Source organism: Metopolophium dirhodum, chromosome 4, assembly GCF_019925205.1.
Source record: "Metopolophium dirhodum isolate CAU chromosome 4, ASM1992520v1, whole genome shotgun sequence".
Taxonomy (NCBI): Eukaryota; Metazoa; Arthropoda; class Insecta; order Hemiptera; family Aphididae; genus Metopolophium; species Metopolophium dirhodum.
Genome location: NC_083563.1, coordinates 3,372,641 through 3,388,413, shown reverse-complemented (window position 1 = coordinate 3,388,413; position 15,773 = coordinate 3,372,641). Strand labels below are relative to the sequence as shown.

At 26.7% G+C, this 15,773-nt stretch overlaps 1 protein-coding gene across 1 annotated transcript in view; it reads right to left on the bottom strand.

The window, feature by feature from the left end:
• Positions 1 to 15,773, bottom strand: part of LOC132943030 (frequenin-2) — a 163,761-nt gene that overhangs the window by 124,654 nt on the left and 23,334 nt on the right. Inside the window, exons 3-5 of the mRNA XM_061011800.1 lie at positions 13,997 to 14,021; positions 6,510 to 6,558; positions 5,488 to 5,577 (exon numbers count right to left, since the gene is read on the bottom strand). Coding sequence (XP_060867783.1) covers positions 5,488 to 5,577; positions 6,510 to 6,558; positions 13,997 to 14,021 — 164 coding nt within the window. The remainder of the gene's footprint in view (positions 1 to 5,487; positions 5,578 to 6,509; positions 6,559 to 13,996; positions 14,022 to 15,773) is intronic.

Genomic DNA, 15,773 nt, shown 5'->3' with positions numbered 1-15,773 from the left:
CTAGGGCTGCATTTCACCCAAGACTGAAATTACTTTCCCGCACGAGCCACACATACTACTTTTGTCACGCCTCTGCATTCATCGATTACGGCAAAGGTAATGCAGGGATCTATGCAACAACTAGACTATAATTCTACGACAACAATATTTCATGAAAGAAACGATTTGGTATTATTTATTTTAAGCATCACGCATAGAGGTTATAATATGAATATAATATGTAACCAAAAGTTGATGTTTTGTAATGACCGTGGCATAAATTTCAGTGTCTGGTTGTGCAGGGGATACGCACGTAATATGGCTTTTGACTGATCGAACATTTTTTATTGACATTTATAGAATAAAAACCAAAAAAAATCTGAAATATTCAATATTTATTTTTAGATCTAAACCCAAAAGACAGCAAGATATTTTAAAAATATTATCATGTTTATAAAATGCCAATATAAACGGGCGAGACCGTTTTCGACCAAAAACGTACCCTTCCCTTTTCGGCCGATTCACTTTTCGACCAAATTTAAAAAACGTCGATTCCCTTTTCGACCAAAATCGTACTCTTCCGTTTTCGGCCGATTCACTTTTCGACCAAAACAAAAAGTTTTATAATATGATATGTAGAATAAATAATTGATATATAATTTTTGTAAAATAGAATACCCATATATTAACATTTTTTTTTTTATTACGATTATTACGATTTATTATATACGATCGGTGATCGTCGACTGTGATGGTTACTACCATAATATTATATAGTTATATCAGTATAATATTTTATGTAGTATGTACCTGCAAGACTGATCGTTATACGTATTGTAGAGAGTCACTATCTTTCTTAATATTATACACATTACTATTAGACTTAATTATTATTGACAAAAATTGTATATTATTATGTTATTATTTTTATAAAATATTATGCACACTGCACAGTGTGACATATTAACACAAAACTAATGTTAATAATATATAGGTATTCTTATATTTAAATTTTTTTTAATATTTTATTTTACAATATTTTATTTTACAACATTTTATGTAACTTATACTTTAAATAATTTTTAAAATTATAATTGCCACAATTTTACAAAAATTATATACCAATTATTTTATTTATTTTACATATCATATTACAAAACTTTTTGATTTGGTCGAAAAGTGAATCGGCCGAAAAGGGAAGGGTACAATTTTGGTCGAAAAGGGAATGGACCTTTTTTAAATTTGGTCGAAAAGTGAATGAATCGGTCGAAAAGGGAAGGGTACGTTTTTGGTCGAAAACAGCTATGCCCATATAAACATTTGGTAAAAATTGAAAGTATCACGGTTATTCGTTTATGAGTTACCCTAAACAAAAAAATCAATTTTGTCCAAAACAGGTTTTTTCGTTTTCATTTAACCCTGTTAAAAGTAGCAACTATAGATCCGATTATCTATCTGAAACCATCCATGAAGATCGAAGATTTTTTCTGCTATATTATATCGTGTATACAGAAACAAAATATATTAGTTGTCAATGTATTTCAACTAAATATTATTCTTTGTCCAAAATTAAACCATGACCACGGCTTTTTGGTTTTCCAGCACCAAATTTCTTTGCGTTACAAGTTCCTTGTCCAATTGGATATACCAATATATTATGTGTCATCGTTTGCTCTGCTTTGCCGTGACAATATTATTTATCCTGTCATTGTGATATCCTCATTTTATCATATTCTCATTATACTAACTGACACCCACTCTCAGTTTATTCAGTGTTTTCTATGTCTGCAATTGTAACTCGAGCATTGAAGGTTATACTATTGTTTTTCTAGTTCTATGCATCCTCTAATTTCCGCTGTTTTTTCTTTACATATTTCAGTTCTACATAGAGTAAATTCGGAATAGTTCTAAAAGGCTATAGATACTTTGAGGAAAAACTTTCTTGATTTCATTTGAGAGTTTGTAGCCCTCTGTACATGTACAGCCAACTCGAGTAATAATTTTATCTGATTGCCTTTCTATATTGGCGGACATTATTCGTCTTATTGGGAGAGGTGCTATACTTTCCAGTTGATATATTTTCTCTATTTATAAGGCAACCAGATTTAGTAATATTAAAATCATTCGGGTCATTATATATTTTATTAACGTAAGTTGACCTTCCCCACGCTTCACACGCATATAACGTAAAGTTTATTAATAACGATTAGGTTAATGAATACATATCCATAGTCATAAGACGGCTAAATTTAATTTTCGAAGCTCAAATGTATACCGGTAACATAAATCTGGTTTTGGGGAGCCATTCTATCTTGATTCAAATCTTATTTATCTGGTAGCGTCGGTACAATGTGTTTAAGTCTTAGGATGTAAATCTGAAGCAGTCTGTGTAACTTCAGGTGTTCGTCAAGGGGGGGGGGGCACTTATCACCGTTATTGTTTTCTTTATTGGTTAATGGTCTTAAATTGGTTATCCCAAATTCTAAGTTCCTTATGTTTGCTGACGATTTGAAAATCTTCAGGATAATTGAGTTAGTAGCTGATTTTGTTATCCTCCAGAAAGAGCTTGATGTTCTTGCCTTGTGGTTTAATTCTATGGGATTAAGCTTCAATATAGAAAAATTCCAATCCATGTAATTTGTTAGGAATAGAAATATCATTAACTACACATATTTGATAAATGGTTCAAGCATTAGTATGATTACTAGGAAGAAAGACTTGGGTATTCTTTTTTGTCCAAATCTTGAATTTTATTACCATATTGAGGCAGTTTGCTGTAGTGCGTTTAAGGTGGTTGGTAATGTCTTTGTCATACGCACGTCAACAGAATTTAAGCTCTCTAGTTCTCTCAAAGCTTTATATTGCTCTCTCATACTGCCACTTTTGGAATATTCTTCTATTCTTCGGGACCCTTTTACGGCGGCTGAATCTTCTGACATTAAGCAGGTCCAGCGGCACTTTTGTTCTTCGGCGTCATTTATTTTGGAAATTCCCATACATCGCGTGATTATATGCGAGTGATGAATAAACTCGAACTCTTATCTCTAGAGTCTAGCAGATATAAGAGTTGAAGCTAATTTGATGTTTTTGCACAAACTAATTGACGACGGACATGTCAACTGTGGATGCTCCCTCTCTTATTTCTCTAATACATTTTAAAGTTCCTTCTCATTCAACTAGGTCTAATTCTTCCTTTATTATTCCATTCCACAAGACAAACTATGATAGAAATAATATATATTTATTTTTCATAAATATATGTTTATTTTGATCCATTCTATTGTTTGTTTGTTTACTTTAATGGTTTAATGATTAGGTTATATTATTCAAATTTATTTATTACTATTAATTGTATTGTACTATTAGGCGACAAATCCGTTCATAAATATATAAGAGCTATAAATAGTTTATTTAATATATTATTTCAATATCGACAAAACAATATTAACATAATATCATTTTTTTATTTAAACTTTGTTTTGAAATATAACATTATTACAAGACACTATTTTCAGATTATGGTGATTATGTACACATTCATTCAACTTCAATTTACTCTCATTCAATGTCTAGCAAATAAAAAAATGAATCACAAACCATGTATTTCTTTGAATGTTTCTGTTTGAATACATTTCAATTAGAAAAACTCAACCTTTGATAGTTCAGTTATGAATAAAAATAGCAAAAAAAGAAAAAAGAAAAATATTAATGGGTCAGTCGATTTCAGCTTTTTTAGATTATAATATACCTAATATATAATACAATATGTGATTTTCAGTAAAAATTGTCTTTCAAATGTCATTGTTCATTTCGTATAATTGTATTAGCTTCCATAATAAATCTAATTAATTAATAACTATTAAGTTCAGACGATACGTGGATTGTTATGAAATCTATTTAGGTTTGTAAGATTATCTATTTAGGTCAGTAAGTTAGCTAGATAAGTTTGAGACAATCATTTGGATTTATTTTTGGACTACAAGTTGACAAATATAGATTTAGTGAATGATTGAGTCAATAGAGGAGTTAGTTTAATTGAGAAAAAAAATGCATATCAATATTATAATTTTGTGAAGTTAGTTCAGTGTTTAAAGATAGATGATTTATTTCTGACCATTGATAACTACTAATAAGATGTTTTAATGAGAATAGTTTTTTTGCAAGCTTTATTTTAGGACATTCTTTTATATTTAATGTACAGGGGGATGTTTTTTATACGTGTAATGTTTAATATTTGCATGACAAAGTTTGATAGATTGACAAATTAAAATGTTTAAGATAGTTGTACAATTGATTACGAATACTATAGATTTCAAAATACGCAATTAAAATATTTTAATCCTTTTTTGGTAACAGAGGTCATCGATGTATTGTTATTTGGTAAACGCAGCCAATTGCTTGTTTCGACTTTCGACTATTTTACTTGCCAGTCATATAGATTACCAGTGAAGTCAAAAAATAAACAACCACTTTTGCGGCACTCATTATGGAGAAGATAATAAACAAAAAGTCTGACCTTAGACTACGCAGCAACCAGACATGCGGCGATGGCAGCCTGTCTTAGTACCTACCTAACTTAATCGTATTTATACGACCAAATATTAATTGAACTGAATTTATGGTCTTTGATATTTGCCAATAATACTATAAATGTTGAACAAATAGGTTATTTGATAAACTTGTTTACCTATGTATAATTATATAAAAAAGCACCTGTGAAGTTATTGTATTCACCCCCTCCCATATACAAGTTATGTATACGCCACTGAAACCAAGTACAAAAATGTCTCGCAAATCTAAATGAATTCAATTTACTTAAATTGAAAATGTCATCTGAGTTGAATAATAAAGTTTTACATTACATATTTAATGTCCAAGTATACATGCTTTTTGCAAAGTTAACATTCGAGCAACCTAAAAACGCTACCTACTTCTTGGCTTATCCAAATGAACGAGCTCCGCCGTTTCGTGCCCAAATTTCTACTACCTATTCACCCACTCACGGAGACGGCAGCCAGCATACGAGTAGATTTAGTGATCGGAATGCACGAGAACGAACGAATTTTGTTAGCCGCACAGTTTTATCACAATAATATAATCCGATGAGTACAATATAAAAATTTTCTAATTTTTGTTTATTTTAAAAATTAATAAGATAAATATTGTGTTTAAATTTAAACCAAACCTCAATTCGTGCATAACTATAATAATAGATAAATTACTAATTCTACTATACAGGGAAAAGTCTTAATACCTACAACAACAATATCATAACTATTTAAAATAATTTAACTACCTACTTTAAATGGAATCTATAAATAATTATTATAATAATATTATTGTCTATTTTATAATATATGTACATATCAATATAACAAAGAAAATCAAAGGTACCTTCTATGAAACCTGTAAAATGCATCGTATTTTTAAATAAATGCATATTTCAAAAATGTATTAAAATACTCTCATGTACACAAAATACTATATTATGTTTTGAAATAAACTTACCTTATTTTCGTCAAACACTCTGAACACAAGTGATGCGAATTTTGTTGGATCACCTTGCGGGAAAAACTGTCTGTATATTTTTATAAAACCCTGAAAATCAATAATATTTTTGTGAAAGTCAAATATGAGAAAATTTTTATTGTGATACACTAAAAAAATCAGTTGTATACCTATATAAACAAATTAATTAAAATATAATATACATATATATACTTGTAGTCTTGTAGATATTGTAACAATTTAATTATTGTATTTTAAAAACAAAATGCACGTGTATTCTACACTGAAAAGTGAAAATAAAGGGGTTGAATTCTGGGATAAAAAGTAGTTATCCCTACTTTCAAATTCCTACTTACCTATGAAAATTCCATTAAAAAAAGGTTCAGCCATATTCATGGTTAGCTCAGATACATAGACAGACCCTTAAATTGTATTTATTTGTACCTACATATCGATAATATGATTTTTTTTATATAATTTTATTGTTAGTATAAAAAAAATATATATTACTTACTCAAATAAAAAATGAATTCTAACTGAAAATTAATATTGTGTTCATTAGGTAATCATTAATCATAATGTGTATTATAATATTTTTGTACATAATTTGTAGCCATAAAAATTATTTTAGTCCTTAAATACTTTAGATAACTCTATTTTAATAGTTGAAATAAATTCAATTTTTTATTAAAGAAAATAAATATTTCAAATAAATGATGAGCATTTTTTTTTATTATTATTATTTCGAATTTAGTACATTTTATGAAGATGCAATTATATAATTTCATGGCTGTATCTATTATTTAACTATGAACATACTACATAGGTAGGTCCTACCATGTTGATTATAATTACTAGTATATTTTATAATCAATGATATTATTTTAGATTTAACTGTGATAAAAATAATGACTTTTTGATGTTCTGTATAGCTTAAGGGAAATACCCAATTTCAATAAAAAGATAAAAACACGATAAGAATTATTTTTTGACATGAATCAATATTATAATGAATGACTTACTTGTTCCGTCAGTAATCCGTTTGGGCAATCCTTTAGAAAACCTTTGTGCCTATTAACATATCAAACAAATAAGGTTGTATAAATAATATGTACTTAATTTGCATATTATATAAAATTACTATTTTAATATAATATCTATATTTATTTATTTATACAATTTCGCAAATTGTTTAATTAATGATTGGGAAGGAAGTTATAGATGGTTCATATTGTTATATATTAATCTGTGACTTTGAAAATTGGTTATAACTTATAACTACTTATTATTATTTCATTGTTTTTTATTTAACCACGAAATATTTTGTATTTTTATCAACAGTCAGTCATGTTATAATATAATAACCCCGAAAGATTATCCACAGTAATTTATATTAATATTACCACAATCAACCATTATGCTAACTTGAAACGTATACCACATGCAGCGAGGTCGACAATCAACTACCCTTACAATGTTTACATACTAGTATATTACTAATCAGGAACTGGAACCGAATCAAAAAGAACTGGATCTGAAACCGCTTAAAACATTGGGAACCAAAACTGGAACCATTATTTTAAAATAAGCGAAAATCTGGTTTTACCGCAGATTATATTAAACTAGATGGTGCACTTCTGCATTTTACTGACAACTAAAACCTACCTCGATGCAGTAGAATCCTGGATAACATATGAAAAATAAATATATTGTACAACACCTTTACTATTATTGCTGTATATCACATAATATGACAATAAATTGTTAGGAATTTGGCGCGAGTAATAAATATCAGTGCTGCATAGTGAATAATCAATAATTTCTCTGTTCTCGTAAAAACTGTTTTTCTCTATTAGTGGTGATAGTGATTTGAAGTAGGTAGGTTTTGATTTGTTTACATTTTTGAGAATACTACGGCTTGAATAGGAAGTGCACCATGCCACCATCTGGTTTTATATAACCTGTGGTTTTACAATGTTTTGATTATTTTGTGTTTACATCCGTCGTCAGTCCCATAAATATATACAACGACTAGATAGCCGTATTTGTACTACAGCTGTGACTAATGTTGAAATCGGCCGCCATTTATAAAGCAGGCAATTTTTACATTTATTTATATACGTATATATTTATCCATACATAATATATACTGTGATCATGTTATTTTGTAAACAATGCCCACTTTGTAAATGGCGACTGACTTCGATGACAAGAAGGAGACGGCAATCTAGTCGTTGTATATATTAATTATGATCAGTCCTCAATTTATTGACTATAAGAAGTGCTTAAATGCTTTGATAAACTATTATTAATTTTGTTTAGAAAAACCTAAAGGTATAAGTCCCTGCTACCAATATTCGTTATAAAAGGAGCTCACGAGAGAGGTAAGATGAAGATAACATTTTCATGATTAGTGTCATACATTTAAAAATAGACTTTTCTTACATGATAGTGTATTATTTTAGATTCTGAGCGAAGCGATGAATGTATTGATTTTACAATAAAGTGTGTTTTTTTTTATTTTTTTTTTTTTGTCTGTCATCGCCTTTTAGGAGAGTAAAAGTACTTGGATTTTCTTCAACAGTTACATTTCTTTGGCACTTTGGGGGGTCAAAAGTAAAAATTTCTCAGTAATTTTCAAACGCGACGTGAAAAACAAAAGAAAAATTAAGGGAAAACGGGAATTTTTACGCAAAATCTGTTTTCGAGAAAATCGATTTTGGTTTTTGGTGCAACTCTAAAAAAAAATGACCGTAGGTATATGAAATTTTGACTGAATGTTAAGTTAGAAAAAAAAATGTCTACAAGAAACTTAAATTAAATTTTTATGAGCGTCTGAAATTTATATTTTTACAACATTTGATATTCACTCGATTTCTCATGTAACAATTTTCTTATTTTATTGTAATTAAAAAACGAATGACTGTAGATACTTGAAAACTGAATGTTTATATTAGTATTTTCTATACGCCATAACATTTTCCAAATATTTTGACTTATTTTGAGCTGTTTACGGACATTGTCAGTTCTCAATTTTTTTAATTTTTTTTTCTATAAATATCAATATAATTTTATTTGTTGGGTAGAAAAACGTGAAAATTGTATGCAACGCTCCTTATATATTGTTACAATATCAGTTGAAAAATATTAAAAATACATAGGCACAATTTTTTTTTATAAGCATTTAAAGTCCAAATTTTGACAACATTTATCAAATTTAAAATTTAATAATTATTTTGTAGTGTTTGTTTTATAAAAATTTATAAAATGTTCAACTTTTGTAGCTAAGGATTGAAAATTTAAAACAAGTTTCCACGTAAATAAGTAAATATATAAATTACTTTATTCACAATAATATCATCAAATATACTTAGTAATATCATAGGCTGACTGACAGTTTTCGCTCAGAATCGTTTTTCTTATACAATGATATTATATCATTAAATTCAAATTTAACACCATCCATTACAGTGACCCACTTGTAACCTACTGTAAAGCAGAACGACATCCAGTTACCCACCTTTTTCATTGTTGTATTAGTTTGCTTTCATAATAATAATTTTTTATTACGTAAGTACATTTTGTACCCTTACAACACTAATTTCAAAATATAAATTGACTTTTGAATTATTACCTAAAATACTGTATAGGTATTGTAAACATAATATAAAAATACCACTTGATAAATTTTCATTACGTAAATTAAAATAAAAAAATAATAAATATACATAAATTAAAAATTTTTATATTATGTAGATTATCCTTGGAAACTGTATCTATTTGATTTTTAATTACGATGTGTATCAATATTTATTTTATTATTTGTAACGAAATAGTATACAATACATTTACTTAAATTAATTGCATGCAACACATATCCACACGACGTGTTCATAATGGTGTATCGCGCCTTCCGAATCATTACATACCTAGGTGCCTACAATATTATAATACTGTTATATTTTTAACGTAAGTTTTCCATAATACGTACCTAGATACTCAATATAATATTTTACTATTAAATTTTGTTTTTACCTCATATTTTGAATTAAATAATTTAAATTTAACTAACCAAATATTGTGCTATTTCAGAGTATTGCAAAATATGTATTGAAAGACAATAATTTATTTATATTCTCATTTTTAAAATTAGCTGCAGTTGTTTGAATAAAACGAATGACAATTTTATGTTATAAAAAATTAATACTTCAGTTTAGTATTATAAAAATATTATACGAATAAATCATTTAAAAATATGAATTGTCATGAAGGTACTTACGTAAAATCACAATAAACAATTAAATATTTAGTGTGATATATAATTCGGTCTATCTATAAGTAAAAAACTCTTTTTAACTTGGGAATTGAGATATACCTATAGCTTTTAGGTAAGCCTTAATACTTTATTAGATACTATATCCTTTGAACATTCAATAAAGGTCATTTTATGACGCACTTTGCAGTTTTTCGATTCACGGACCTAGTATCTCTAAAGTCTAAATATTCTGCAGCTGAAAGGTTCCGATTAAATATGTGAATAAGCCGTAGATATTTTATTATTATAGTTAATTTAACTAACCTTAGCAAAATAACATATTATCTACTTTTATAAAATACAATCTCATTTCGTTCATACTGTTAGACGTTAGTTGTTACCTATCAAGTTTTGAAACATAGTACATGTAGGTATTTATTAAATACTAATACGCACAAATGAACTGAATTATTTTGTATTGAATTAAAATAACTATACTTGAAAACTTACCAGAAGTAAAGAGCTAATTAATAGTCTACAACCCATAGAAAGGTTTAACAATTAGGTATGTTTAATTTAAAAGAGTCCCTGGTCATGTATATTGAACATTACAATTTTGAAATAATGTATTTGATCAATGAATTATTTGTAATGGGTATATACTAAATTATAGTATAGGTATATAGTATATTATTAGAATTAAATAAAGATACAGTTGAATTCAGAAAAAAATTATAATTGTTTAACGTGCTTACATTGTTTACTATATTCAAATATCGTGTTATCAGCAATGTTTATATTCCCTGAGTGTATTATAAACTAAAAAAAATCATAGAAGTAACAGATGACCAGTCAAACTTTGAATTAGAAATGACATATGTAACAACTATTAACTATATATTACAAATATTACCAGAGTTGGGATAGTTGGGATAGGTAAATTATTCATAGTTAAAAATATAGTTTTTAAATTCATGAATAATTTCATTCTTAAGTAAAAATTGTATTGAACCATGAATAATATTGTACTCAAAAATAATGAATAATTTTAATTAAAAGTCATATTTCATTTTTAAAGAATGATTACATTTAATAAAAATCAATATATTGTTTACAAAAAAAAAAGATTAATATTCCTTTATTAAACATTATGTGAGATATTCACAAATCTAAAAAGAAAACCTGAAGAAAAAAAACTGTCCAAGACCATGTCAATAAATCGGTCTAAATTACGTAATTACGTTTTTATAAATTTATGATTACGTGAATCGTGTTCTACCAAATTTAAAAAAACATAAAAACAAAACTACAGAGCCAATTGACAATTTCATAATGTCCCTAAATATTAAATATTTTTTTTTCATAGAAAATCAATTTTATTTTAAAAATTAAATTTTTAAAAAAGCAACTAAAATATAATAAATACATTTAATAATGAATAAAAATTAAAACAGATATGAAGATTGAAGAATAATACTATTTTGATTATAAATTGAATCATGAATAACGAATAAGAGCTCCTATCATTATTACAAATTTGAATCATGAATAAGAAATAACTACTCAAGGGATATACGATTAAATTAATTAATTAATGACAAATAGTTTTTAGTTTCTATTTCTATTCAAATCAATAATTATTCTCTGAGGTAAACTATTACAGTGATATTAGATATATCATTTTTTATTATTTGTGTTTATTAAAAATTATAATTGAACAAACTGATTTGTAGGTACACCGTACACCGTAAAAACAAGATTACTTGCGTCTTGCATGTGTGTAAAACAAAGTTTCGCAGTATTTTCTAAAAGCGAAAACAAAACATTATTAAGTTTATGAATGATGAGCTAAATATAAAATATTAAACAAGTTTATCAATAATGTAGTAAGATTAAGAAGTTAGTAAGTAGTTAACCTCGAAATATTAAATTAACAAAATAAGCCAATGTAGGTAGGTACTAGGTACTCCCAATTCCTAAGGGATCCAGGAAAATCTCAGAAACTATGTATTGGTAATATCCACTTAATCGTGATTCCAGAAACGCACCATTCTACGGATTTTGGAGTTTTATGGTACACACTATTCCAAACACGTTTTTTTAAAAAACTTTTGTAGAGATTAATAAAATTACATTATACTTTAACACACAAAAAAAAATTATTATCGTATTACGTAAAATTAGAAACGACACGAACGCAGTACATTTGCATGTGTTTTTTTTCATAACCTTATCAATATATAAAATTAATTTTTGTTCTAAATTATTATATTATTATTTATTATCACACAACTAGTTAACAAACCCAGATATACAGAATAATAAAACAGTATATTTAATTTTGCTAGAACTAAAATATTAGTTGATGAGATTTATATTTATGATTTGATAGTCAAAACAACAGTTGCTATAGCATTAAATATTAAATTACAGGGAAAAATGTAAAAAAATAAAAAAAAAAAAAAAAATAATCTGTTTTACAATTTAAAAGGTGTAAAAAAATTAAACAATTAACAGGTTACCAACTACCTTGTAATACTTTATATTATTATATTATTTAATAATTTATAACTACCTTGTAATAATATAAAAATATAAAAGAACCTTGAAATAAAATATAAGCTAATTTATCAGATAAATATCATTTTCAATGATCACTATGTGAATATTATTAAAATTAAAAATCATACTCATATAAACTTAAAAATGAAGATATTATTAATTTAGTATGAGCTTTATTGAGTCAACAAAATATGAAAATTCTATAAATACACTAAAATATGTAAAATCATATGAACAAAAATAATATTATTAAAAATTAAAATCGCAAAATGAAATCATGATACCTATTTACATACTGTAGATACTCTACGAAAGGATTGTATAATTATTGTAAAATAAATAACGATGCTTGTTCAATGCGATACAAGTTTGTAAGAAGAGGCTTAGGTTCTGCAAAATAAAATAGCTTGGAAACCACTAAAATAAAATTTATTGACAAACATTTTAGATAAACGCTAACTGATTACAACTCTTATAATACCGACTTCAAAAGGTCCTGCAGGCGACTTGACATTCTGACTATGCAGTACCTACTAATATTATAATTATAGGGTTACACTTTGAACACATACATAATAATTATTAGTTGCCTTAAAATTTGCGGTTGTATTGGTTGAACGGCGATTAATTGTGACAGTGTAGATTCAATTGCACATACGTGATATACTATATACGTTATACTACTAGATTAACATAGAGATGTTTTCGGGCTGGGTTTAATTTTTTTTTCTACCCGACTTTTGCGAGGTCGATTTTCGTAACGCTATGTTGATTGCCATAAAAACGCAAATCAACAATAAAAACAAAATTAAAATTAATTGAATTCATAACAAAAAGTGACATATTCCTAGATATTTTACAACCACACTATACCTAAAAACACATCTATGATTCCTCAATTTTCTTTGCAGGGGAAAAATATCTAGTAGGTACTTAGCATGCTACTTATGATTTAAATTATATACCTATGAACTATTAATTTAGAGATTATTAGCGTACTATTTTTTTTCTCTATGATTCACGCACAATATACCAAATTTATGTCATCCCTGTGTAATATAGGCTATGTTGTTAAGTTTAGTAGCAGAATTAATTCACCTATTATCAACATTTAAATAATATGTGACAATGTGACAATATGGTTACATAAATTATTTGAAATGATGTTAGTAGAACGCCCATTTCTTACGCAAGGCAAGATAATACAACACGTGATAACTATTTTATTAAGACATTATGATATTATTGATAATGATGAGTGTATTTTTGAATTTTTTGGGTTTAAGCCATTGATATTTAACTAACTATGTTTATTATCAATGGTATATTAAGCAGTGATACAAAAAAACAGTAGGTAGCGTCTCGACCACGATTTATTTTAATAATCCAATTGAACATTAATTGTTGACTTAAAGTGTAAGTGTAGTTAATCAATTCAGATCATTATTATAAACGATAATTATAATGACTGCATATTTGGCATATAAAAAGCCTATACCAGATAACATTTTGAGCGAAATTAATTTCAAATATGACTTATAAATATATTTTATATACCTATTACTTTCCTTTCAATATTTACAGCTTTTCTGCATATATTTTCAATTATAAAAATAAAGGTTTATTTATTCAGCTGATATGGTAATAAAAGATAAAATTAAAATTAAAATAAATAATACAAAATGTACTTACCATTGTCTGATTTCTTTTTCCGAAACTAAGCAGTGGAACACATAAACAAAACATAATAAAATATTAGTAAGAATGTCAAAGGAAAACAAAAATTTACATTGTAAATAATAAAATTAAAATAACACTTGTCTCAGGGATAATTTATAATTTTTTTTGGTTTTCTTCTAATATTATATAAAGGGGATCGCAGCACACGTATTTCTCATACGTTTTAGAACAATAAGCGGCTGTAAATAAAACATAATTTGCAAAATTCGATTTTAATTTTTAATGCGTGTATGAATTCTTTGACAAAATATTTAAGCTATTTAGCTATTTTCAATTTTAAAAAACCTTAAAAATAAGATATTATTTTTAAAATTTCATGAAATAATTGCATTTAATTTTTATTTATTTTGAGCACGTCAGATTTTAAATAGAAAAAGTGATTCCTAAATAGCCTAGTCTAGAAACTTATTGATTCAACCATTTTTTTGAAATTACAATCGAACTTCAGAATGTATGTTTAATTTACTACCTCCCGCGTTTAGTAGTTTTTATAGTTGTGCAAACAATTAACAAAGATTTAATTTTCCGCGACGCAATGATATGTGTGTGCGTATGCGAAATTTAAGCGATAACGAATGTTAATTTACTACTCACGACATTGACACAAACCAAATGTAAATGTCATATACATTTCCTAAATATTACTCCTTAAAACATGCTACGCTCTACCCCCCTTCAAATGTATTTGTTTTAAATGTAAGATTTTACATAAAAGTCTGAAAGATTTAAGTTGATTTAAATTTAATCGACCAATCACGTGGCATTCGGGTTAAACGGACTGTTAAGTGTATTGTGACTTATTAAGCGGATAATTAACCTTTTTGAAATGTAGCATTAGCATTAGGTACATAAATTAATATAGAACTAATACATCGTATTTATTAGCTTATTACAATAAATTGTGTTGTCATTGTCATTCTATAATGCACAAAAATAAATAACCAACGCATTTGACGTAGAACGGTACACTTCAATTATTGATACCACGAAATGTATACTAATAGACCGGTTGTATATAAATTATATTCATATAATTATAATGCACATAGGCAGAAATCTTGGACAATATTATACTTGAAATTTATTGTCCTTCGCTGAATCATAAAAATAAATGAATACAAATCTATATATTATATTACGTATACCTATACATTTTGCACAATCCTATTAGAAATCATTAAATCATTGAACACAAAAATGTGTCCAAAGGAGGTTCATATGATGTGATACATTAATATTGTCAAAAATAATAACCAATAGTACCTACCTACTAACTTAGCGATGAATTACCAGTATTGTTTACAACCTTATATAGGTACTCTACTATAATTTATTAAGCTCATTTGAAAAAAATACATATATTTTTTTATTAGTAAAATGCAAAATGTTTTAGTAAGTGTGTTAAAACTAATATCATTCTGAAACTGTAGGATAGAAAATTTAAATTTATTCATTGCTTTTATACTGTGATATTACACCGTTTAATTTGATACAATAAAGTTGATAACTAATTTGATTTTATCACAGTAAACAGCAAGATACATTATTTTATCCTTGTTTATTTTTATATTTACAGTTGATTTTTATTAAGTCACTTTTTTTCAAGCTAACAGTGTACAATTATACTATAGTATTGACTTTAAAGTTTAAACAATAACAACCAACACTTCATTTTCAATAATTAGTGATAATTATTATAAAAATGAGTACCTATAACTACTGAAAATTA